The sequence below is a fragment of the Lemur catta genome, chromosome 19, assembly GCF_020740605.2.
Source record: "Lemur catta isolate mLemCat1 chromosome 19, mLemCat1.pri, whole genome shotgun sequence".
Classification (NCBI taxonomy): domain Eukaryota; kingdom Metazoa; phylum Chordata; class Mammalia; order Primates; family Lemuridae; genus Lemur; species Lemur catta.
This window is the reverse complement of record NC_059146.1, coordinates 3,969,002-3,995,186: the sequence shown is the minus strand read 5'-3', so window position 1 is coordinate 3,995,186 and position 26,185 is coordinate 3,969,002. Positions and strand designations below refer to the sequence as shown.

The window sequence follows — 26,185 nt, the reverse complement described above, 5'->3', positions numbered from 1 at the left end:
CTTGTATCAGGTCCTGTCCTGTGCTGAGATGGGGTTCAGGAGAGCCCTAGTTCACTAGTCCAGGTGATTTGGCACCTGCCCAACTTCGCTACAAATTTTGGTCTTTGTTCTTCTATACCCATCCTTGTGTCAAAGCCTCCGTCTCTAATTATTGGTATTTCTTCCTTCCTGAGCCTTGCCTTGTCAAACTCTTTGCTATTCTATTTCCTCCAAATATGAGACCGTGCTTTTGAAGAAAATGATGTTCTTTTCAGAAAAACATAAAAATACATTGAATAAGGTTCTGCTGACATACCTTTTTATGGATTAAGCCTACCTTCCTAGCTGCATGTTCACATTTTCCTGTTCTTAGACTTTGCATCATACACCTGTTCACCAGGATAAGATCTGTCGTTCTTTGCTGGACCTTCCTGGTGCTTTTTACCTGTTACTGTATTCTTTAGATACCATATTCTGCCTGTTACTGGATTTCTTATGACCTCCAACAGTGTTGATATTCAGCCGTTATGCACCGTCCTGTCTGTGCTGGTATTTACACCTGGCAGCTCTGCTGACCCCCTCTCTGTACTGATTGCTTAATATTTTAAATATGACCCCTGATAGGTATCTTGCCTGTTGTAGACATTGCCAGTGTCTAGGTCCCAAAGCATGGGGTTCTGGCCTGTTCCACTACAGGCCCAAACGCTTAGGCCTCTTTTCTTTAATATGTTTGCAGTCTCCTTACTGTGTTGATAAGAGTTTCAGCACCAGTTTGCTGGCCTTCTGCAGGGCGCGGGGGCCACGCTCTCTCGGTGATCCTTCCTCCCAGTCTGTTGCTGTGCGATGCCACAGGACAGCGCCTGTTTCGTGGAATTTCTGAGTCTTATTTTAGATCTAGTAGTTGGTTTTCATTAAGCATGCTATTTCCCTATTTTTAAAATTTTGCTAAAATGAATAAAGTTTTAAGGTTTTTTTTTTTCCCCCAAAAAGAGAATTAAAGAGAAATCCATTTGAATGGGGAAGCATGTAAAAGCCCAATTCCAACTGTTAGCCTTGTTCCTCCCAGAAGACAATGAATTGTAAATGTGATCATAATTCATAGTAGAAATCATATGAATTGTTTTATATGCTGTACTTTCAGTTCTGTTATTGACACATGATACAGAAAGTAGTTAAGGCATTCATAAAAAATGAAGAATGAACTAATATCCATTAGCATGTAGTATAGTAACAATGTAACATAATAAACAGACGTATATGAGGTACATTAAGTGGATCCTTTTTTGTTTAAAATAATCTTCACGTAGTATTTTGGAACAATGTATAAATGAGTCATTGTTTTTTCTTGCCTCCGGTGTATCTTGGAATGGGATAAATGAGTCATTTTTATTATAGGGATGCTATGGAAGAAAAGAAAAAAGTGATTCTAATAAAATGGCCTTGGCAATATTATTGAAGATAAGGCTTGGCGGTGTGTTTTTGTGCGGAGAGTGCAAAGGCATTGTATTGCCACGGTTGAATGCATAGGGCCTGGTGTGCTCGGAATGCAGAGTAGTCCCTTTGGGTGCTGTCAGAGTTCGTTGGTGTTGCTATGAAGGAGTACCTGAGGCTGGGTAATTTATAACGAAAAGAGGTTTATCTGGCTCGCAGTTCTGTAGGCTGTACGAGAAGCGTGGTGCCAATATCTGCTTCTGATGAGGGCCTCAGGGAGCGTCCAGTCTTGGTGGAAGGTGAAGGGGAGCCTTTGTGTGCGGACCAGGTAGAGAGAGAGGAAGCAGGAGAGAGAGGGAGGGAGGCCTTAGGTTCTTTTTAACAACCAGCTCTCAGTGGGAGCTAGCCAGGACAGCCCCAAGCCATTCACGGGGGACCCACCCCCATGACCCAAACACCTCCCATTAGGCCCCACCTCCCACACTGGGGTCCAATTTCCATATGAGGTTTCGAGGATATTAGAGCAGCTGCCATGTGAAGTTATTTCACCTGCTAAAAGGGAGGAACAGTGTGGAGAACCATTTTTCAGGAGTCTACATAGAACATTATTTGGTTCTGAACTTAAAATTTAACCAGGCAGAAAAAAGAAGGCTTGCTTAAAGTTGTGATGGGATTTGATGACTAGACTAGATAGAGACTGTAAGGTGCAGGGAGGAATTAATAATGGTTCTAAAGCTTAATTGAAATCTCACCTTCTGAAATCACAGGTAATGAAAAAGCAGAGAATTGATATGGCACCAAGGTAATGTGGTCTGAGGCATGGACAGTGTGTGAAGTGACGTGACTGAAACCCTGAGAGATGAAACAATGTGTTGAGATCTCTGATATGAACCGGGAGAATCACATTTGAATTTTTACAATTAGATTTTTGAACTGTTTCATCAATCCTTTACTTTGCTTGCACCCTAACATGCATTTATTTAAATTTCTCTGAACTGCTTGATGAGTATTATTTGTTGTATTCCAGAAATGTTTCCTTATTTATGGTGCTTTTGAAAATTTTTAATGATCAAAGTTAATTTTAAATGACATTAAATAACATTGTGTAGGGCCAGGTGCCCACTTTAGAAGAATGGTGAAAGTTCACAACTCTGGATGCCTATTAGAATCTCCTTGGGGAGCTTTCAAAAACATACAGCTGCCTGGGCCCTACTCCAGCGACTTTGATTCTGATTCAAGGTATTGCCAGGAATGGCCAGCAAAATTCAGGATCCAGTCAGAAAGCTTGGTTTTGTCAGAATGCTGAGAGTGGATATGAAATCTTTTTCAGGCGGTGAAATCATAATAAACAGTATTGACAGTCAAGTTTTGATAAATTTGCCAATTTACTAATCTACAGTGAGAAATATGCCAAGTGGATGTTAATGCTAGAGCTGGCAGACCATCCTTTGCTCTGTTTGTGGGATAGGCTTGTACAGAACTAATTTATAATCAGAAGGTTGCACAGAGAGGCTGAAGATCAAAGAAATTTATGCCCTGCTCTAGGGGCCAGAATACTTACCCTTTTGTTCAGAACACCTTCTCCATTGGGCTGTGCTTAGGTGGGGATTACATTTCTATGAGCAATGTGTTCAGTGTTCCCTTTCCCTGTACCTTGCCTGCAGTAGACACAAGTCTGATGTATACTTAAAATGAAAGCTCGTTGCTAGTTTAACTTGTATTTTCTGGGCACTACTAAGTTTGAACATTTTTTTCCCTATGTTTGTTGGCTTTTTAGATTTGTTCTCATATGTGTTGCCTATTTATATCTTTTGCCAAGTTTTCCGTATTGTGTTGTCTTTTGCTTGTTACTTTTGCAAGAGTTCTTTGAATGCTTTATATTTTCTGTCGTCTACATTAGAATAATATTTTCCCAACTTTGTCCTTTCCTGTTTATGGTATCATTTACCCTAAATATTTTATACTTTTATTTGGTTAAATGCATTCATCCTCTTTCTCCTCCTCTTCCTTTTTAAATAATTTTGGGTTTTCTATCTTGCTTCCAGGTCTCTTCTCCCCTGGATTATATACATAAAGACTCCTAATTTCTTCTAAGATTTTGAAAAATGACTTTTTAACTTCACATCCATTAGATCTTTGGTTTTTTAATATAGCATATTTATTTTTCTCCAGATGAATAACCAGATGTTTCAGTATTATTGCTAAATAGATCGTCCTTTCACTTCTAATTTTGCTCATGTTGAATCCTTTTTTTTTTTCTTAAAGGCATCAAAAGAGAAAGGCAGAATTCTTATTCTGAGATGATGAGTTTCTTTTTCATTTACATTAATCTGATTTATCTATATTTATGTCTAGTGAGTTGATTATTGTTATGTTCTGATATAGTCATTTAATATTGTATCTTGATAGTATGTTTTGATTATAGTTATGTTGTCCTCTGATTTAGAAAATATTCTTTGTAGTTTTTAAAAATATTTTGTTTGGCTTTTCTTGAGTGTTCATTCTTCCATGTATATTCCAATACAGTTTTATCCAGTACAACCTAGACTAAAGATGGCATCGGAATTTTAATTGGAGTTGTGCTAATTAATATATTAATTTTGTGAGAATTGACACTTATGGTAATAAATCCTCCTCATCTATGAATATGTCTTTCCCTGTGTTCAGATCTTCTTTTATGTCCTTTAAGAAGTTCTTGTAGTTTCTTCCATAAGTCCTATGCTTTTCTTATTAAATTTATCCTCCTCTATTTTATATTTGTGAATGTAAGATTTTTTATTCATTTTCATTTCCAGGTGATTATTGCTACTTAATGTAGACGTTTCATGTCTTCTTTTAAAATATTTATAACAGCGATTTGATTTTCTTACATTATGCATTTACTTATATTGTCCCATAACCTCCAGGATGGTGTTGAATAGCAAGGCAAGAATCGGCATCTTTGTTTAGTTTCTGTTTTTAATTGAAACAGGTTTGGTGTTTTAACATCTATAGTATTTGCTCCTCGTGTTTGTTAAATATTTGCTTTCTTCATCCCTGGATGCTGGATACCATTAGGGGTGCAGTTATGTTTCTTTGTCTGCTAATTGAGTGTGGGGCAGACTGCTGCAGTGTTTTAAGGAGTAACCCCAAGAGCAATGGGAGGGAAAACAGCCTCTGCCTCTTTGAGCCTCAGTTAGCGTCCTGTTCAGATAGGAGGAGGAAGCCCCTCTGCTCCTTGTGTTCTCCCATCCTCTCAGCCTCAGAGGTACAGGGGACCCAGCCCACTGTTTAGTTTCTGTTTGGTGTCTTAGGAGTCAGGGAAAATGGCTACACATCTAGATATGCAGGTGTCAGCCTCTCCTGGGGTCCAGTTATGCTTGCTGGACGAGGTCCTGCAGGATCCTGGTGTCCAGATTCTCACTTGAAGGTCACCCTCTGCCGATCCGCAGGCCCATATCCAGCTAGAGAAGCAAAGTCTGCCACAATAGCCTTTTCACTGGCAGTGAATATTTTTATAGGGGGAGGAGTGGAGAACAAAAATGAAAACAATGTTCTCGTTGCTTTCTGATACATACTCGTGGTTGAGATACAATTCAACTTGTTCATTTGCTACAAGAGAAGCAAAAGATGTTAAATAATTTGACCAAGATTATAATGATAATAAGTAGCCAAGTTAAGTCTAGGGCCTTTGTTTTCTGACTGCCTGGTCCATGCACATTTAAAAAATACCATGTTATCTTTAGGTTTTTATAGTAGTTTCTTAGCTGAGCTTCTGAAGGTTACCAAAAGAGTACAAGAAAATAACCCCAGGAAACTCTAGCTGAGTGAATAATGGAATATTTAGATGATAGGTCATTTTTCCTGCGCTTTATAATAAGTGATATTTCTGTAGTAGACTTCAAGTAAAAAACGTTGGATGTGTGCCCAAGATGTCATAGGACTTCTATGTTTAGAAACTGTTTTCAATGGGAAAGTTTAGTTTAGGATAAATAAACATTTGAGGAACAGCTGTCTGAAGAACAAGCGAAAGTCTTAATTTTTCTGTCCATTGAAATTGAACAAGAAGCAAAAACAGACTGAATAGTGAGGAAAAATGATTTCATTCCCACAAAATAGAAAACAAGTATTTAAGAATAGAATTAATGAGAATAGATAGATCTCCTACGAAGGAAAGGAGGATTCATGTTTCTGTGTATACAAAAGAAGATGCATTAGTGGAGGGTACATCAGGTACTAGACAAGGAGTCTTTTTTTTTTTTTTTTCTTTTTTCTCTTTGTCGCCCGGGTAGAGTGCAGTGGTGTCATCATAGCTCACTGCAACCTCAAACTCCTGGGCTCAGGCAATCCTTGATTCCTGCCTCAGCTTCCCAAGTAGCTGGGACTACGGGTACGTGCCATATTGCTTGGTTCAGTTTTCTATTTTTAGTAGAGATGGGGTCTCGCTCTTGCTGAGGCTGGTCTCGAACTCCTGAGCTCAAGTGATCCTCCCGCCTCGGCCTCCCAGAGGTCTAGGATTATAGACATGAGCCGCCACACCTCACCTTAGACAAGGAGTCTTAAGGATGTCATATTTTCTCAAATAAATTTGTGAAGGCATGCATAAACTTGGAAGTATAGTAAGTAACAATAGCTGAAGATTGTATATGAACAGGAATATTTGTGGCAACAAGTAATAAAACCTGTTATAAAGGTATAATAATTAACAGTATGGTACTGACACAAAAATAGATTGTTAATTAGCAAAATTGAAAGCTAGAAAGCATGTTTGAATATGGATTTAGTTTATGGTAGTGAATAAAACCAGTGACAGAATTTCAGTAAATGAACCCAGGAGAATTGATTAAATATTGGGGAAAAAAATAAAACAAGATCTTTACTTGGTATCAGTAGCCCAAATAAATCCCAGCTGGACGACAGAATTAAATGGAAAAATAAAACCAACTTAAAAAAGTTAAAAGAAAATACAGGTAAGTGTCCAATCAAAGTGGGGAAGCTTTTTTTTTTTTTTTTTAAGCCCCTTTTATACAAATGAATTAGAAGATGCAACCAGGCCAGGCAGTGGTTCACGCCTGTAATCCTAGCACTCTGGGAGGCTGAGGTGGGAGGATTGCTTGAGGTCAGGAGTTCTAGACCAGCCTGAGCAACAGTGAGTCCCCGTCTCTACTAAAAATAGAAAATATTGGCTGGGCATGGTGGCATGAGCTTGTAATCCCAGCTACTTGGGAGGCTGAGGCAGGAGGATCACTTGAGCCCTGGAGTTTGAGGTTGCTGTGAGCTAGGCTGACACTACAGCACTCTAGCCCAGGAGACAGAGCAAGACTCTGTCTCAAAAAAAAAAGTAGATGCTACCAAAATACTTGATTTGGGAAATGGTTATTCTAAGCAAATAGCATGTTAAGAATCTAGACCTTTAAAGGGAAGTAGGTATATCAGAACTTGGTAATTCTGGAAGAAATCAGAAATAGTCACTACTGTGGAAGTTGTTGGAAACCAGGACCCAAGTTCACTCTCCAGTGCTATCATGCCCACGTGACAAGTGATTGTAATTTGGAGTCAATTTCTTCATCATAAACAGACTCTAACTAGGAGTGATATTTTGTATCTAATTCCTACCAGCCGATTGTTAAACCATTGGTAGCTCAAAATCAGCCGTAGTGCAACTATTCACACCAGGGATATTGGCAGATGCTACAAATTGGGACTTTTTTTTTTTTTTTAAGAGAGCCATTTACCAGCATATCACTTGAAATAAGGACAGGTTTGTTAGAATAAAAAGGGAAAATACTTTATTGAGGAATTTTGTGTATCAAATAGTGTTTCATTTCCATCAGAAATAAACAGTATTTTGGTACGTTTTTCACTAACGTGAAAGAATTTTGACATGTACCTTGCCTTACAACCCATTCTCTGCTCTTGATAAACTGCATTTGTACACTGAAGTCATCAGTGATGCTTTCAGATTATGCCTCTCAACATGCATAATGTATACATTGCTTATATTTTCTTTCTTCATCTTCACACATAGTTGCTTTCAAATGTGTAGTTTTCCCCTGGATGGTTAGTTGACAGGTATTACCAATTCAGCTGGCCCCACCAGAAGTTAAAGTTTGCTGTTATTCCCTTGGACCCATTTTACTTTCTTTGTTTCTACTTTTAATCTGCCTACCATATAAGCTGATTTGTGTTTTTGACATTTTTAATTGCCTTATAAACCGTTTCCTGTCTTTGAGCTTGATCCAAGCGCATTATTGTTTTAAACTTTAGCTTGAGCTGTTGTTTATTTTGACTCTTCCCAGGCACTTTTGGTCCTGTCTAACAGGGATGGGATAAGCTTGTTATTCTTTTCTTTCCTTTTTAAATTAATAGACTTTATTTTTTTAGAGTAATTTCAGGTAAATTGAGTAGAAAGTACAGAGAGTTGCCTTATTCCCCGCCTCCATTTCCCTCATTATTAGTATGTTTGTTACCGTGGATGAAATAATCCTGCTACATTATTATTAACTAAATTCCATAGTTTACCTTAGGATTCACTCTTTCTGCTGCACATTCTGTAGGTTTTGACAGTTGTATAATGACATGTATCCATCATATAGTACCATACAGAGGAGCTTCATTGCCCTAAACATCCTCTGTGTTCCTCCTATCCATCCCTTCCTTCCCCAAAGCCCTGGCAACCGCACATCTTTCTATTGTCTCTATAGTTTTGTCTTTTCCAGAATGTCATTTAGTTGGAATCACACAGTGTGTAGCCTTTTCAAATTGGCTTCTTTCTCTTAGTAATATGCATTTAGATTTCCTTCATAACTTTTCAGAGCTTAATAGCTCATTTCTTTTTAGCACAAATAATACTCCATTGTCTGGATGTATCACAGTTTATTTTTCCATTCACCTACAGAATGACATTTTCGTTGCTTCCAAGTTTTACCAATTATGAATAAAGCTGCCATAAACATCTGTGTGTGCGCGGGTTTTTGTGTGGACATGTTTTCAGCACCCTTGGGTAAATAGCAAGGGACATGCTTGCTGGATCACGTGATAAGAGTATGTTTAGTTTTGCAAAAAACCACCAAACTATCTTTTAAAGTGGCTGTTCCTTTTTGCATTCCCATCAGCAATGAGTGAGAGTTCCTGTTGCTCCATATCCTCACTGACATTTGGTATTGTCAGTGTGTTGGGCATTAGCCATTCTAATAGCTATATAATAGTATATCATTGTTGTTTTAATTTGCAATTCCCTGGAGACACGAGGTTGAGCATGTTTTCGTATGCTTATTTGCTATCTGTATATCTTCTTTGGTGAGGTGTCTGTTCATATCTGGTGCTCATGTTTAAAATGTGTTGTGTTTTTTTTCTTATTGTTGAATTTAAGTGTTCTTTATGTATTTTGGATACCGGTCCTTTATCAACTATGTGTTTCCAAAGATTTTCTCCCAGTCTGTGGGGCTTATCTTTTCATTCTTACAATAGTGTCTTTTGCAGAGTGGAAGTTTTTATTTTAATAAAGTCCAACTTATAAATTTTTTCTTTCATGGATCTTGATGATGACTTTTTATCCAAAATCACCACCAAACCCAAGATCACCTAGAGTTTCTCCTATCTTCTAGGAGTTTTATAGTTTTGCATTTTACATTTTGATCTATGATCCATTTTCAGTAAATTTTTGTGAAAGGTGTAAGTTCTATGTCTAGGTTTCTTTCTTTTTTTTTTTTTTTTAAACATAAGGATATCTAGTTGTTCTAACACCATTTGTTGAAAAGTCTTCTTTTTTTCATTGAATTTATTCTCTTGTTGAAGATCAGTTGAGTATATTTGTGTGGGTCTATTTCTGGGCTCTTTATTCTTTTCCACTGATTTATTTGTCCTTTCACCAATACCATACTGTCTTGATGGGTGTCTTGAAATCAGGTAGTGTCAGTCCTCTGGCCTTGATCTTCTCCTTCAGTGTTGTATTGTCTATTCTGAGTCATTTGCCTTTCCATATAAGCTTTAGAGTCAGTTTGTTGATATCCACAAAATAACTTGCTGGGGATAGGCTTGCCTTTTAAACTAAAAATTTTGCATTTGCTTTTTAAAGTCAGTGATATTTTTGACTTTTGTTCTTGTTTCAAAGCTAGTTACCTTATACCTTTTCTTTCATAGGTGGTCATCAAAATTTTTATTGTTAGCCAATACAGTGTATAAGTAATTATTATAATTAAGCAATTCTATAGTATATAACAATTTATGTATCATATATATAAATCTGTACACAAATATATACACGATATGCATGTAGATATATAAATTTGTGACTATAAAGTAGTAATTTTTATCCCTAAAGACCTCTTCTTAGAGGTGAGTGAGCTAGAGTCAGCTTTCACAGACTTCACTAGGGTCATTTTATTTTTTAATTTTTATTTTTAATTTAATTTTATTTTTAGAGACAGAGTCTTACTCTGTTGCCCAGGCTGGAGTGCAGTGGAGTGATCACAGCTCACCACAACCTCCAACTCCTGGGTTCTAGCAATTCTCCCACCTCAGCCTCCCAAGTAGCTGGGACTACAGGTGCCACCATGCCCAGCTAATTTTTTTTTTAAGAGATGGGGTCTTGCTATATTGCCCAGGCTGGTATGAAACTCTTGGTCTCTCACCTTGTCCTCCTAAACTACTGGAATTGTATGCATGAGCCACCATACCCAGCCTTGGGGTCATTTTAGACTACATATATCTACCTATAGGGATTCCAGAATACCTCAACTGTTGAGAACCACTGTTATTTTGAGGGATGTTACTATTTGGAATGTTGTGCATAGGAGCATAGTGGAGGCAGAAAAAACTGACAACCACTGCTATAAAGTAATGAACCCAAACACATATCACTTTAAGGGCTATACGGTACGTCTCTTCTCGCTTGTCTCTTCCTTTTGACTGAATTTAAATTTATTTTATAAGGATATAGGAGTCTTATGAGCATGAAGAAAATGATAATTGTTTTATTAAATGTACTAAGTACAGTGCTATAGAGAGAATAAGCCATCTGAAAGTACTGATATTTATTTTTTATTTGCACTTTAAGAGAAGGAATAGGCATGCCAGCTTTTAGATTCCCAAATTTTAATTATTTAGGGTTTGGCTTTATTCTTTTCACTATCTTAGAGTTTAGTAGATTTATATTTCATGAATTTTTAATATCACATTGGATTTTTCCCATTTCTAATTCAAGCCTGAATTGTGTTCTTAGGAATTACACTCTAACAGTATGTGTTTATTATTATCTCATAAACTTATGTAAAATTTTCAAAATTTTGTAATCGCATGTAGAGAAATATTACTACTTGGCATTATAAAATATTTAATTCTAGTAACATGAAGTGAATCTAGTAATGTGGAAACTAGCATTCTTTTTCCCCTACTTGGAGCGATCACCCCGTCTCTCTTCTATTAGCAGAAATAAGAAAAATTCACGTATCTTTTACCAAGGCTAAACATTATGATGGAATACAGAGTTGATGGGAACAACTTTGATAAATGAAAAATGTTATCTAATTTTTGTTTTTAGAATGTTAATGAGGTTAAATATTATTTTTATGTTTATTGGTCTCTTCTATTTTATCTTTTGTAATTTGTTCATGTCCTTTGTCTTGTTTTCAATTTGAGGGCATGAGTCTTTAATCAATTTCATTAGAGCTTTGTGCATGGAAATAAAAGCGATTAAATCTGTATTTATTGTGTACCATACATATTTTTTCCTGCCTTCTAACTTTACTTCAGTTTTTTATATATATATATATGCACATACATATATATAGTATCTTATGATTATTCTTGCATTTAACACTATATTTTGAACATTTTCCCATGCCATTTGGTATTTTTTGGTAATGTCATTTCAAATGTCTGTATAGCATTCTGCTTATTAGATTATAAAAATAATTTATTTTGCTAATCCCATATGATGGAGATGAAGTTTCAGTTTTCAAACTTAAAATGTTACTATCTTGGACAATAACTTAAAAATAAAGGCTTTCCTAAAAATTTGGCTTTATTGGCAAATTTTTAAACATACGCAATTATGGTACCTTGGCACATTTGATTATGCTTAATTTTTAAGGGAGTAGAAGACTTAAGTAAAGGCAAGTTATTTGAGAGGTCATTTTAACTAAAATTTTTTCTTTTTAAAAAGAATGTTTAAAGGTTAAGATATCATTTAAGAAGTTTTTACCTCATCAAAATTTAGAATTTAAGTACCTAGGTCTGTTTTAAGGGTTCTTGTTTAGTGACATGTACTGTGAAGTTAAAGCCAGGGGAACTTTCTATTATAATCTTGCGAATTTAAATCAAAGGAAAAGATATAGTTTGTATTCACTACCTTAAGACAAATCTTAGTCCTTAATGATCCAAAATAATTTTTAAGAAAAATTTTAGCTCTCCTCCTTTTTCCACAGTGACGTTTGTTGGCAGATTCCCTCCTGTAATAATACACAATGTTGGATCAGGAAACAGAGTAAACAAACAGGTCATTGTGTAAGATAACGTGCCCTGTGTCCAGAGGACTGTGAATTTTTGTTTTGAATTGTTTTTATTATACAATTTTAGTCCTAGAGTAGAATACATAATGTATTTTAACTTGGTATGATGCAAAGACATTTTAGATATAATATTAACAGTTTGTAATATTCTTTAGTTTATCTTTCAAATTTATGTATCTTGACCTACTGTTTGGTAGGGCAGTTTTTTTTTTTTTTTAATTTGACAGAACAAGTCCTTAAAAGTTTCGAATTTATATATTTAGAACAAATTTGTTGTCCTATAATTATAGACACAGAAATTTAGTGTTTGAATACTTGTGTTCTGCTTCTTCCTCTAAGGAAGGGGTTACGTACAGGGCAGCATGTGGAAGGGGCAACGTCTGGAGATCAGGTTGAGGTAGAGAAGTGCAAACTTGCAGAGTCTCCATGGATATTCTGGGCCACAGGCGGTGACATAAGCTGAGGTCCTAAAAGGTCTTCTGCGATTTCGTCCTTGAATAATGACTCTGACCTCATCTCACGTGGCCCTTCACCCCTGCTTCCTCCCTTGAGCTCCAGCCACACTGGGCTTTTTGTTTCTCAAACATGCACGTTCAGTCTTGTGCTTTCTGTTCCTGGTGCTTTGCCTTGCTGCCCGCTTTGCATCATTTAGGCCCAAGTTCAAGTGCAGTTTCTTCAGTGAGGCCATTCCCCGAGCATGGTTTCCAAAGTAGTATTGCCTTTCAGTCCCCTAATCCCATTCCTGTTTCATTGATTCATATCTGTTTTATTTCCTTCATTGCATTTGACTGTCTGATTAAGGTCTGTTCATTCAATAAATATTTATTGTGCACCTAGTACATGCCAGGTATTGTTCTTGGGATTCACCGTGAACAAAGAAGACAAAAGAGAGTCCCTGTTCTTTTGGAATTCACATCAGTAGGATGGAGAGAGTAACAGGACATAATAACCATAATGTAGAACTGAATTGTAGATGTGTTAGGCAGTGTGTTAGGAGGTGGCGAGTGAAACAGACAGAAATGGAGATTGGGAGACCGGGATGGGGTTAGGGGCAGGACACATGTCAATGAAGGTGGTTTGGGGAGGCCTCTTTGAGTTGATTGCTAAAGTAGGGTTCTTTTGTTTCCTTTAGCTTCAGCACCAGTCAGCAAAGTGAATAAGTATTGTGGTTCTTCCAACTTGCATTCCACTTGGGGAAACAAGAATACCATCATGTCCAACATTACGATTGACCCAGACGTCAAGCCTGGTGAATATGTCATCAAGAGCCTCTTTGCAGAATTTGCTATTCAAGCTGAAAAGAAAATTGAAGTTGTAATGGCTGAACCCTTGGTGAGTAGAGCTGACTTATAAATCTGAAATATTTTCTTGACTTTTGTATATTAAGCATTATAATACAGATTTTCCAAAGGAAATAAATACCCTTGGAAAAAATATTAAGGGATAGTGGTGATGTAGAAGCTCCAGTGACTTTAGAATCCGCTTTGATAAGTTACTGCGGGTCACAAATGAACAAAAATGGGTTTCACCAGTGGGATCTGTGGAGTCAGATAAAACATAAGAGGAAATAAAGGAAATTTTAGAAGATACTGTGAGCTAACGCTAAGACCATAACCATACCTACAATAAACAAGTGAGCGTATGTTTACACTTGGGTTTCGTGAGGCACTCTTGCAGAATGTGCGGAGCTCTATGCGAGTAGAGCCGATGGCAGGGAGGAGGAGGAGGAAAGAGAGAAACTGCAAACAAATGTTTGGCTCAGTGTCTGAAGAGCTGTAAATGCTGTTAAGATAGATAATACAGTGTTTGAACAATAAGAGGGAGAAGAGATGGAAGTCAGACTTTTTTAGCTATTGTATGTCGTTGGAAAACCTTTCCTTCATCTAAAACACAAATATTATCACCTTTCTGCTTTAAAATATCATGCTTGCTTTTCATTGCTATGGAATAAATCCAAGCTGTTGACAGTCCATTCCAGGCTCCTCATTGCCTTGTTAAAGTTTGTATAATATCTTCTTCTTCTCCTATCTTGACGTATGTGATGATGCTTGAAATATCCTCTATATGTTTTTCTGACCTGGTGTGGGTGATCTTATTTTTCTCAGTCTAAAATCCCTTAACTCCTGTTTTTTAAAACTCTACTCATCCTTCCAGACTTCCCATATGTTCCCTCTAACATAGTGATCCTCCTGCAAGCTCGGTGACTCTTTGTTCTACCATAAAAATCTGTATATACTCTAAGATTATGATTATGTCATATTATAGTTAATTGCTTACGTGTTTATCTCCTCTGATGTGAGTTACTGGATAGCAGGAACCAGGTTTCTCTCATCTCTGTGTCTGTGGTGGTGGGTACTCAGTAGAGAAGGTGCTTGGTAAAGGTCTGTGTTCTACGTTGAATTTAGCCTTAAGAAACATAGCTGTGTCGTCTGTCTATTGTTCTTCTAATAAAACATGATGTCATTACTCTAGCCAGAGCTTCTAATAGTTCTTTTAGAATAGTCTGATGCTGACTGTATTTTATTCATTCATTCAACAAATAATTTCAGAGGCATCTGCAATGTAATCTAAAATGAGGTTATAGAAATACCTCATTTTAATAGTTAATAGTGGTGAGGATTCCATCAGAACACAGATGTTTCCACTCTGTCATCACAAACAAGAGAAGAGTCATCCCTGCTTATTCCTCCTGATACACCGGGAAACCCCCCAATCCCCATTGTATTTTACTGATTTTACCCCTTACACTCCTATATATAACAACGTAATTTCTTCTTATCTAGGTCACAGCTCTGCCTGCTTTGTTTTCATTTATGTCCAGGTCTAGGTAGATTGGAAATCCATAGCCTCAAGATTAGGTGATGAAAATGCATTTAATCTAATATTGTCACAATGTTTACATTATAGCTTCAAATACTTTTATTATGATTTAATTTATTTGGAAATTTATTCTGTACCCTTTTAGGTAATAAACCACCATCCAAGATGACTGAGTTCTGTAAGGAAAGTCTTACAGAGTTAAAGAGAGTGGCATGCAGGGCTTGTCAGATACAAGGGGGCTGGCACGTGGCTCGTGGTCAGTTGGGACAGGAGGTTACAAAAAACCTTAGAAGCACAAATGCGAATGGCTTTTGCTGGAAGAGTGTCTGGTTCTTATAAATCTGGGGATAAAATATAAATATCACACACAGTAAAAGTGGAGCAAGAAAAAAATGGAAAAGAAAATCACATTTTTTGTGTGTGTTGAAGCACACAATCCATAATACAGTATAACTGTCTTAGACTTTACCTCACAATAATCTTTTATTATATGCTAAGCAGTTATACTTTTCCCCTTACATTTTAGGTTGTAAACTTTTAAAAACATTTGAACTATCTTGGAGTTAAAAGCTTTTTGTTGTTGTGTAATATTATGAAATTGTTGTACATACCAGTGATATAATTCTAAACATATAAGATGAACATTATTGGAAATGAACATACATTAACAAAAATAGTAATAGGCAACTTAACAAGTTTCATTTAGTCTTTGGCAGATCAATTAGAAAATCACCAAATTAGAAGACAATCATCCACCGAATTTATTAATAAGAAAGCTAAAGTTAGAATCAATAAAAATAAAAGCATCATTTTTATGACATCAAAAATAATATTGGCAAATAAATTGAAGATAAGCTCTTTGTAAAATTAAAATGACAGTTAAATCACATACATATTATCAAATTAGGAATGATAAAGAATTCAGAAAGGTTTGTAGTGAAACTTTGTATAAGAGACTGCATTGTACAAATGAACTCATGGACTGTGACAGCATAGCTGCCATATTCTGAATGTCACTTTCTAGCTATGTGACTATGGACAAGCATCTTTGTGTCTCAGATTTCTCAGTTTCTAAATGAAGTACAATAGTACCTATTTCATAAGATTGTTCTAAGGCTTAAATAATGTCTGTAACATGCTTAGTATAGGACATGGGCACATAGTTCAGTCAGTTGTGCTGTAATGTCACATTTGTGCTCCTAAAAATCACCATGCGATGCAAAACAACACAGTAAAAATCACAGGGCTCAGTCACACACAAAAAAGATAGGAACCTCACAAAAATGGTTGTACGGTTTTGCGTATGCGAAATGTTTAAGAACTACATAAATGCTGAGATAAGTATGAAACTTCACCTTGAAAAAGACCTGAGATTTTCTTGTGAAAGTGGCCTTCTGAAGGGTTTCAGCTTGTGAAGTTACTGTCAAGGGGTGGGAAGAGGCTTATCTGAAATCTGGTGGGAAGTTGTAGCACCGGGCACGGGTGGTGTAACTCGCAAAACGTGTGTTAAACGAAGCTCCTGGTGGGCACTCGGGGGTGTGTGTGTGCATTCCGTGTGTTCCCGCAGAGCTCAGCTGAGCTGGGTGCAGCTTCCTGCGTTCACCCTAGTATTTTCTCATGGGTGAATTTGTGCATACATCCACGTGGGCGTCACGAAATTTGTGTCATCCTCGAATTGTTCTCTAATGTCAAAATAAATTCCCATTTTCATAGTAAGCGCAAAACTGACTATAAAAAGCATGTATAGGGCATAGAGTAGGTACTTGGTACGTGGTGTGCTGAATTGTTAGTTTACTTTCAAGACTTCAAAAAATTGTAAGGAGACAAGAGTTAATGTATAAAATGCTGAGATGGTGCCTGGCCCGTAGCACTATCCATCATCATTCAACTCTAGGAAGTTATCAAATTATTAGTAGAAGAATTGACTTGGCAATGGGTATACTTCTAAATAATAAGGGGAAATTTGGGGGAAAGAAACTACTTGTCCTAAGCAATGGTTCCAGGCAGTATACACCAGCTTGTTTTTCATAGTTTCTAGGACTAGAAAATTCCATACTTCTTTGAACTATCATAGTGTACAGAGAAAAATGGAAAGCTTCTCGTTTTTTTCTTAAACTAGCGTATTATTGATACCAGTATTTGACAATGACCCTGTTTTTTCGGATGAGAAACTTGAAACACAGAGACGGTAAGTCACCAGCCTAAGGTCATTCACCTACAGTGTCAGGCCAGCTGTCAGACCAAGGCCATCTGGCTACTTGGGACATGCTCACAATCACTGCACTACTGGGCTGCTTTTCAGTAAACAGTTGAGTGAATTATAATGAGCGAATGAAGCAATCAATCAACAAAAGAAATAACAAATGAATACCACATGCTGTTGACTGTTGAACTTGAATCTAAATAAGTCCCATGTTGAGTTTTAAGCTTGTAATCTAAGAACTGTTGAACCGAATTTGTCACAAATTAGAGACCACGTGACACCACCACTCTCTGGTTTGGAGAGGATCCGGCTGAGAGCTCGGACAACGCTAGAGCCACACTTGGGGATGAGGGCATCAAATCCTGGTTGTGTGACCTGGGGCCAAGGAGAGGTTTACCTTTCTTCAAAACAACCTAATTACCAATGAAAAAAAAAGCAAAACTGACTCACAATTTTAAACTGTTTATCACATAGGAGATTTCTAATAGTTTGTATTTATACTTTATTTTTGATATTTTTTTTTGTAGGAGAAGCTGTTGTCCAGATCTCTTCAGAGGGGTGAAGATCTTCAGTTTGACCAGGTATGTCAATTTTGGGGGAGTGTTTTTTCCTGGAAAGAAAATGTTCATCATAATAGTTGGTCCAAATGTATCCAGTCTGAAGAAATTCCCCTATTTTGTTTAGTCATCCTCTGTATCCTCATATACTACATTCATTCTGGAATTGGCAGGTTTTTTGTTTGTTTTTTAACAAGTAATAGAAGGAGCTGTGAACTTTACTGATTTCAGTTCATTTAGCATTTGAAAACTTTTTAATTTTCATTGTTTATCTCTTTAATGTGCCCTTTTAAAATTTTTCTTAGAAAGTTTTCAGTTACATTCTTTTGTGTACCAGCTGCTACAATTTTTATGTAATAATATTTTACCTTTTAATATTTTTTTCTGTTGGGGCTCTCAGAGCCTGTATGTATTCAAATAGAATACCTACATCTAAAACCTTGTGGGATATTTTTTCTAACGGTAAATCTTCCTCTTGCTGAGATTAAATGAGAAAAAGTATTATTTTATCATAATTATTTTATTATTATTTGTTGATTATTTGAAAAAAGCAATCGCTCAGATTAGCTTTTTGTTGCCATCTAGTATTCCTGGCCCACTTTACTCAAAATTATGTATCTAAGAAATAGAAGTTAATGTTCATATTAGACTGATTGATTTCATAAAGAAGATTGGTTAAAATTACCTGGTAGAGACTTCCCAAAATACCATGTTCCCGGATCCCACTCTGGTTCTGCTGAATCAGAATCACCAAGGGTAGTGTTCTGGCACCTGTGTTTACAGCACGCGTCAGTAAATAGCCACTGATCTAAAAAGAAACCATAAATAGGAAGGTATGTCCTCTGCTACAATAGTACTGTGATAAGATCGCCTGATACAATACTTTCCAAATCCTGTGCCATTACAAAAGTTATTTAGATTATTCACATCATGAACCTGCTTTACTAATCAATGTCTAATCAGGATTGCAATCTGATTATACATTGTAAGGAAAATTTCCATTTGTGAAGTAACAAATGGAAATTTTAAGTAAATGATTAATAAAAATTATAAATGATTGTGCCTCATAGCTGCTGCTGCTTTTGTTTTTTTTCCTCACAGAATAAAGCTACGTGTGGTGTAAACTGTTTGGGTATTATGTTGACAGTAGCAGATGGTGTTTTAGTTTTCCCTCTTTAGGTATTAAAAAGGGATTTCCTTTGAGTGATCCTGTAGATTGTAATATGAATTTTAAAAAATGGTTAAAGAAAATCAGAATATCATTTTTACTTAATTTTCCATATTAGAGACTATTTACCTGTCAATTTATGGCACTTTACAATAAAAGGATGATTAAAGGAGTCTCTAGAAGTACTGAAAAAGAGAACAGCCTACAGAGTCAAATAAACTGTCTCATTCTTTTCTGTTAACAATTTCCTGAATGAAGTACATTTTGAAGTTGCTTGCAGAAAAGGAAATAGGAGGAAAATTAAATGTTTGATTTCCAGAGATACCAACTTATCTTCATTAATTGACTCTTCCTGTAGTCATGGAACTGAAAGAGACCTTGAATATTCCTGTAACCCGTAGTTCTTCCAATAAGTCAATAGAGTGAAGCGTGTTTGATTACATGCTGATGTTGAAATATTACTTTTATGACCAATGGGTCAAATCAGATGCAGAAATTCTTGTGAAGAGAGAAAGTTTTTCTTGGGATCCTCAAGATGTTAAGAGTAACCGTAGGGACTGCTGATCGAAACTGGGTTCATTCACAAAATGAATCCGTGCTGTTCCCCTAGAATTCAGGTAGTTTCAAAATTAATAACAGTCGTTCATCGCACTACGCGTATCTTTATGTTGCCCATTTGTATATTCTAAGCCTTAAGTGTTGAGTAATTGTAACTCTCCCTTAGGTGTCATGGCTTTCCCCACAGTTCTCACCTAATGTAGCCGCTGTTTCTACATCTCTTCATCTATATGTAGTGGCGACATTTGAGAATCGTTGGTTCACGTAAGCCCAGAGGAGTTGCCAGGGCAGGGAGTCAGTATGGTTTTCTGGTGGTGTTGGTAGCAGCGCTCCCAGAGGGATCCATGTATGCGATCGGGGTGTTACTGACGGGCGTGCTTTTGCACACGTGCGTGGCACACGGAGGCAGGAGGAAGGTTGAAAGCCACTGAGCGAAACCGTGGATCTAGATAAAGGTCGACAGTGGGTGAGACTTAGCCGACCTGACTTTATTACTTGGCCAAACTCCTGACCCTTATTTTAATTTTAAAACATATTTGTTGTGAACAAGCCCAAGGGGGTTTTGGTCTAGGTTTGGTTGCTCGTTGCACCTAGATCCAATGATTGAGACAGCAGGATTGTCTCATTGTTGAAAGCTTCCTTCCAGGGAAGAAAGGCATTTTTAACACTGTAGACGTCTCATCTTGTCAGGAGAAGCTGCCTCAAATCTGGCTGCACCGAGGGAGATCGTGGGCTTTTAAAGGCGGGGCCGGGTGCCTTGGAGCAGGTGACGGTGTGACTAACTCGGGCAGCTTGTAGGGGGTGGTGAGTCGGGTGTCAGAAGTCTGCCCAGGGTCCTTCAGGACCTCACTCAGCCCCTTTGTCTTGCGGAGAATCCACCATTTCTGGGAAATGACTCGAAAGGTCTAGTAGTTAGTTAAGGGAGAGGATTACACAGGGGTCATTAAAATTTGTTCAAAGCGGGGCCTGTTCTGCATTTATTGCATCTGAGTCCCTATGTCTGTTCATTTCTGAGTGATTGCTAGCAGACTTCAGAGTGTGGATCTGATACTTTACCTTCTGGCGGTCTCTTGTGTTGCAGTTGATAAGCTCTATGAGCTCAGTAGCAGAGCACTGTCTCCCTTCCTTGCTTCGCACGCTGTTTGACTGGTACCGGCGCCAGAACGGAGCTGAGGATGAGTCTTACGAGTACAGGCCTCGATCGAGCACAAAGTCTAAGGGGTGAGTGGCTTGTGTTCCATTGTTTTTCCTGGAATTGAAGCACTTCCAATGAAGGTGGTGATAATGTTATCCACTGAAGATTGTTATTGTTTGGTCCCTAAGCAATAAGCGTTAATTGTTTTTGTTGTGAGGTGTAGTAAGGGGGCCAGGGTCGATCGTACTCAACTGCAAAACAAGAGAAAGTGCCAGTTGAAACCGAGGGGCAGCCCTGTGGTACCCATCACTGGGTGGTGTACAAAAGTGAGTTGCAGGAGTGTCATTTCAGCAGTTCAGTGGGGACCTTTAATAGTCACAGAAGAAGTTAAGACAATATTCAAAGAAGAGTCTATTTATATGGTTTATTAAGAGAAGCAATTGTTGTGATACAGGAAGATTGCCAAAACCCCCATTATTATTTTTTTTGATTCATAAAAATTTTATATTTCTTACTGATACATAATAAATGCACATCGTTTCAGAGAAATCCCTGTATTATCCTAGTACGGCGATACTCTATTTGCTGCTCAAATCCTAGAATTTGTCTTCTCCCCCTTCAAATTTCCCAGAGAGATCCTGGCATGTCGTATAGCATCTACCTGTGGTCAGGTGATTGCCCATGGTTTAATACTGGACTTTAGTAAGTGCCACTTGTGATCTTTCAGTGTAGCTTTGTGAAAAAGTTGACCTTGTACTGTATTTTCATCTATAAAATTTATTACTTTTGTTTCAGTTCTTAATATAAAAATTAGTAATCAAATATGGAGCAATGCTAGATTTTCTCAATGAAACTTAAAATAACTTTTCTTTCTCTCACTAATTCTTTTAGATTCAGTTTAATTGCTGACAGATATAATAGTGAAGTGTGTGTATGAATGTATGAAAAGAGAAAGAACATACATTGGATTTTTTTGTTTGTTTTGTTTTTGTTTTTTGAGACAGAGTCTCGCTCTCTTGCTGGGGCTAGAGTGCCGTGGTGTCAGCCTAGCTCACAGCAACCTCAAACTCCTGGGCTTACGCAATCCTCCTGCCTCAGTCTCCAGAGTAGCTGGGACTACAGGCACGTGCCACCATTCCCGGCTAATTTTTTTTTTCTATGTATATTTTTAGCTGTCCAGATAATTTCTTTCTATTTTTAGTAGAGACGGGGTCTCACTCTTGCTCAGGCTGGTCTCAAACTCCTGACCTAGAGCGATCCTCCTGCCTCAGCCTCCCAGAGTGCTAGGACTACAGGCGTGAGCCACCGCGCCCGGCCTATATTGGATTATTTAAAAACCTCATACTGACAATTGCTATAGCATACCATACATATAGGAACGTAGTAAGCAACGAGAACTACTAACCAATAGCTATTTTAAAACTTATAGTCATAATGCAATGCTAATTTTGGGTTCTCGTTTCAGGGATGAACAGCAACGTGAAAGAGATTATCTTCTTGAAAGGAGAGACTTAGCAGTAGATTTCATTTTTTGTTTAGTTTTAGTTGAAGTTCTAAAGCAGGTAAGCTGTTTTATTTCTGCAAAGTCTGTATTTCTTTGCTTTACTGTGCCTTCATGTTTCACTTATTTTGTTTAGGATATTAGGTCTATAATTCTGGCCCACATGGACTGGATCCCTGTAATTTAATTATGCTTCTTTCAGTTGCCTGGGGCTTGCCTGCCCCTGCCTGTCTATCACTCCCTGTTCTTTTCACCTTCCTGTGCCATCCAGGAGATATGAAATCTTGTTAGCAAAATGGAGCTGAATGGAAATTGTGTTGAATATGGGCTTTTAACTGTAAATACAGTCTGCCTGTCATTCAGCTACTTTTAATCCCTTTTTACTTCCACTGAATTTCTCTTCCTAAACCCTCAGGCCTGCATTCCAACATGTAATAATTGTGCAGTTATGGTTGAGGAATGGGGGTGATTTGATAAGGGTAACGTTGAATTGTCAAGTGCAAATGGTTTTCTGACAAGAATTCCTCAGACCATAAATCGTGTATATTTATTCATTCAAGGAATATTAGAATGCCTACTGTGCACTGGCATGACTTTAGGTGCTGTACTCATGAGCTCATTCCTGAGTGGGATAAATAGTAACGATATGGTTATATAATATAATATCCAGGTATCGCCTTATGTGTTTACTATTCACAGTCAATACAAGAATACATACAAAACCTGTACTGATTTTGAAAGTTTGTTGTTTTAAAGTTCATAGTCTTTAATATATCTTTCAAAGATGAGCATATATTTCCAGCCATGAACATTAGATCTGTTTGAAAAACCTAGATAACCTAAAAAAAAAAAAAAAAAAAAAAAATCATATTTTGTATATGACATGCTCAGACAGGAAGTTTTGTTTTTGTTATATAAAGTGGAATATATATGATAATACACAGCAAATGTAAGATATAAAAGTTAATTGATAGTCTATTTTTTCCCATAGTCAATATAAAGATTGAATTAATGTAATCATTTATATTTTGCTTTTGTTTTGACAATGAACATGAAAAGGCAGTTATTTGATACTCTGAAATCTGCACATAAAAATTTTAAATATGTAAAATAGATGAGTTAATCAAAGGTAACTTCTCTTTGATTTATACCTCTCATAAAGACTTTTTTTAGTAGATGTAGGAAAGAAATCTCTGGGAGTTGTACTAGCAAGCCATATGTGATTTCTGTGATCTCTCAGTTTAGCTGGGATGCTGAGACCTCATGGTTAGGGTAGGCGGAGCTGAGGACCAGAAATGGCCATAGATCCACTGTGGTGGCACTTACAATCTTGGGAGGTAGAGGCAGCATGATCACTTGAGCCAAGGACTTTGATGCTAGCCTGGGCAACATAGTGAGACCCCGTCTTAAAAAAAAAAATTAAATAAATAAATAAAAAGAAATGGCCATAGACTATCAATGGACTTTGATTTATTGCTCATTGTAGTTGATCCCTGGCATCTATTGTTCGCTAAGTGTAGGTTATTTGAGTGGATTGGGAACCAGCATTTGCACTTCTTTGCTTAGTTAAACAGGGCACGTTTGCTTCTTCTAGCTGGAGAAATTGCAAACTCCCCACGCTGACAGGCAGGGCCCCCTGTTATCCGCCTCCATTGTACCTTTTCTGCTTTGTGTCCCGTGATGTCCTCCTCCAGTCACATGTGTCTCTTCTCATCTGAAAGGTGCCCCGAATAGCACTGGCCTCAGAGCTTCAACTCATAGACAACCCTGTGGGTTTTCTTCCTTTTCTTCTTTCTTATCCTGGCTGTCTTCTCCCCTTCCCCACAATCTTCATAGTCCTATTCCCCCTCCTCTTCCTCGTTTGAAAAAATCTGGATAGGTTTTCTGGTAAAAAGAAACCATCAGACTCTATAAACGTAAAAACATGTTTTTCAGCGGGCTCATTTTTCTTTTTTCTTTTGTTTTTAGCATGAAACAAGGTTTATTGAGGAAAGAGAGGATTACAGAGCAAGAGCGCGATAGAGGTTTACAGAGTAAGAGCAAGATACGTTCGCCATGGGACGGCGAATGGGCTTCTTGTAACAAAAACTGCAGGGCTCGTTTTTCAAGTTCACTGCACAAAATCCTTTCTGACCACGGCTCACATGGACTAAAAGTGCGAGAAAGAGAAATACGGTGGCTCTGAGAGCTAGTCTTTGCCTTTGGTTCTGTCACCGTGTCGTACCTGCGGTGCCCTTTCCACTTACCTTCCTCTTCTTTTATTATTGTCCTCGTGCCGCGATTCACATGCACCCATCAAAGACAAAACACATCACCAAGAACATAGATATGCTTTATTTATCTAAAATCCTATGTAGGGATTTTCCCCGCAGTGAAAGGCAAGTCTTTTTAGCTTCTCTAAAACTAATAAAACTACTGAAAATGAAATAAAAATCAATAGAGCTTTCTGAAATATCATGACAAACCAACCCAATTTTCTTCTGTCAGAATGACACGGGGTTTAATAGCTCCAGAGAGTAATCAATGTAATATATCTTGAATTTAATAGGACTTTTACTTTTGCTCCACATAAAATACCTGTATTAAAATGTGATTCCATTTTGTCCTGATGAGGTGGACAGTCCCAGAGTATTGAAGTGTTGATACATGATGGTTTCAGTCTTGAGGAGGGGTAAATATTCCTTGTAGGTTAGTCCTTGATTTCATATATTATAAATTATCTGTTCCTTGAATAATTTGTTATATCTTTAATAATAATCACACATGTTTAGAACTCTTCATAACGTATGACGGACTCTATATCCTTTCTGCTGACTGATCATTGTAATAAACCCTCGGAGACAGTCATGGCAAATGTCATTAATATCCCAGCCGTCTTGCCAGCTGTGTAACTTTGGGCAAGTTATTACTAACTCTTCCTCTGTAAAAAAGGATGATAATAGTGTCATTTTTGTAGAATCATGAGAATTAGATAAAATAGTGCCTGGTGCATGGCAAAGTCCTCAATAAGTATTATCTGTTATTTCCATTTTTACAGATGAAGAAATGTTCTTAGTTGTAGTGACTTGCTGAAGATTATAAAGCTAGTTCAATTTTTTTTATGCCAGGTTTTCTCCCTTTAACGATGAAAATAAATTCTCACTGGCAAAATCAGTGCTAAGAAATTAGGTGAAATGGCCTTATAAAATGGAATGAAAGTTTTTTATCATAATGAGTTAGACAAAGAATTTAGTTAATAAATATACAACAAAATTAAATAGTGTGATTCATCATGGGAAGAAAAGTAATTCAGTATGATAGAGGACTAGTTTTATTTTTTCCAAGAAAGTGAGATGAATAATTCTGGGATAGTGGCTGACTAAAAATTTCAGTGTATTAGAACCAAAGGCTTTAGATCTGCGGTAAAAGCGTGTTTAAAATGCAATATAGCGTTCAGAAAGTTTGAAGCAGTATTCTCTTTATATTGAGTTTTCAACTCTTGGTTCAGTTTTCTCAGTGCTGTCATGAAGTATGTCTGTGGGGTGGATCCTTAGCATTTTCAGATTTAGTGTTAACATTTTAGACGGTGATGAGGAGCCCAGAAGGTCCCTGACATGGGGTGATCTGTCATTCTGCTGTGGCATGAATTTATTTACTCTCCTTTGTGTTGAGAATTAGTCATTCATTCAGCTAATGAAGGAGCCTCTCTTACTTCCCAGTTTCCCTGTCTTAAACTGGTTTTGTTGTTCTTTACTTTTATAATGTGATGAAAGTGAAAGTGTTGAATTTGGGGCCTTGGTTTTGGGAATTGCCTTGGAGTAAACCTTAGGTATTCTTTTTTTTTTTCCTTTTTCTTCTTCTTCTTCTTCTTTTTTTTTTTTTTTTTTTTTAAGTGACAGAGTCTCACACTGCTGCCCACTCTGGAACTCCTTGGCTCAGGTGATCCTCCTGCCTCAGGCTCCCGACTAGCTAGGACTACAGGTGCAAACCCAACCAATTTTTTAAATTTTTTTATAGAGACAGAGTCTTGCTGTGTTGCCCAGGCTGGTCTTGAACTCCTGGCCTCAAGCAATCCTCCCACCTCGGGCTCCCAGAGTGCTAGGATTACAGGCATGAGCCACCATGCTCAGCCAATGACTCTAAATTGAATAATGGAAGAATGATGGGCCAAGAAGAGCCAAGCCAGGTGATTTCTCCTTCACTATTCTCCAAGAACAGCCAAGCTATCTCTGAGGAAGAGTAGAGAGAGGACTTGCAACTATCAGACATCTGAACTTATTATTAAGCTCTGAAAATTAAGGTGGCATAGTTTTGGCATAGACATATACAAATTGATAGAATAAAATAGATCAAAAACAGACTCT

The 26,185-nt window shown here is 37.3% G+C and overlaps 1 protein-coding gene across 1 annotated transcript in view; it reads left to right on the top strand.

Moving 5' to 3' along the window:
- Window positions 1-26,185, top strand: part of FRYL (FRY like transcription coactivator) — a 207,812-nt gene that overhangs the window by 77,639 nt on the left and 103,988 nt on the right. The window contains exons 4-7 of the mRNA XM_045532978.1: window positions 13,033-13,232; window positions 17,451-17,504; window positions 20,288-20,427; window positions 21,807-21,903. Of these exons, the coding sequence (XP_045388934.1) occupies window positions 13,113-13,232; window positions 17,451-17,504; window positions 20,288-20,427; window positions 21,807-21,903 (411 nt within the window). The 5' untranslated portion in view covers window positions 13,033-13,112. The remainder of the gene's footprint in view (window positions 1-13,032; window positions 13,233-17,450; window positions 17,505-20,287; window positions 20,428-21,806; window positions 21,904-26,185) is intronic.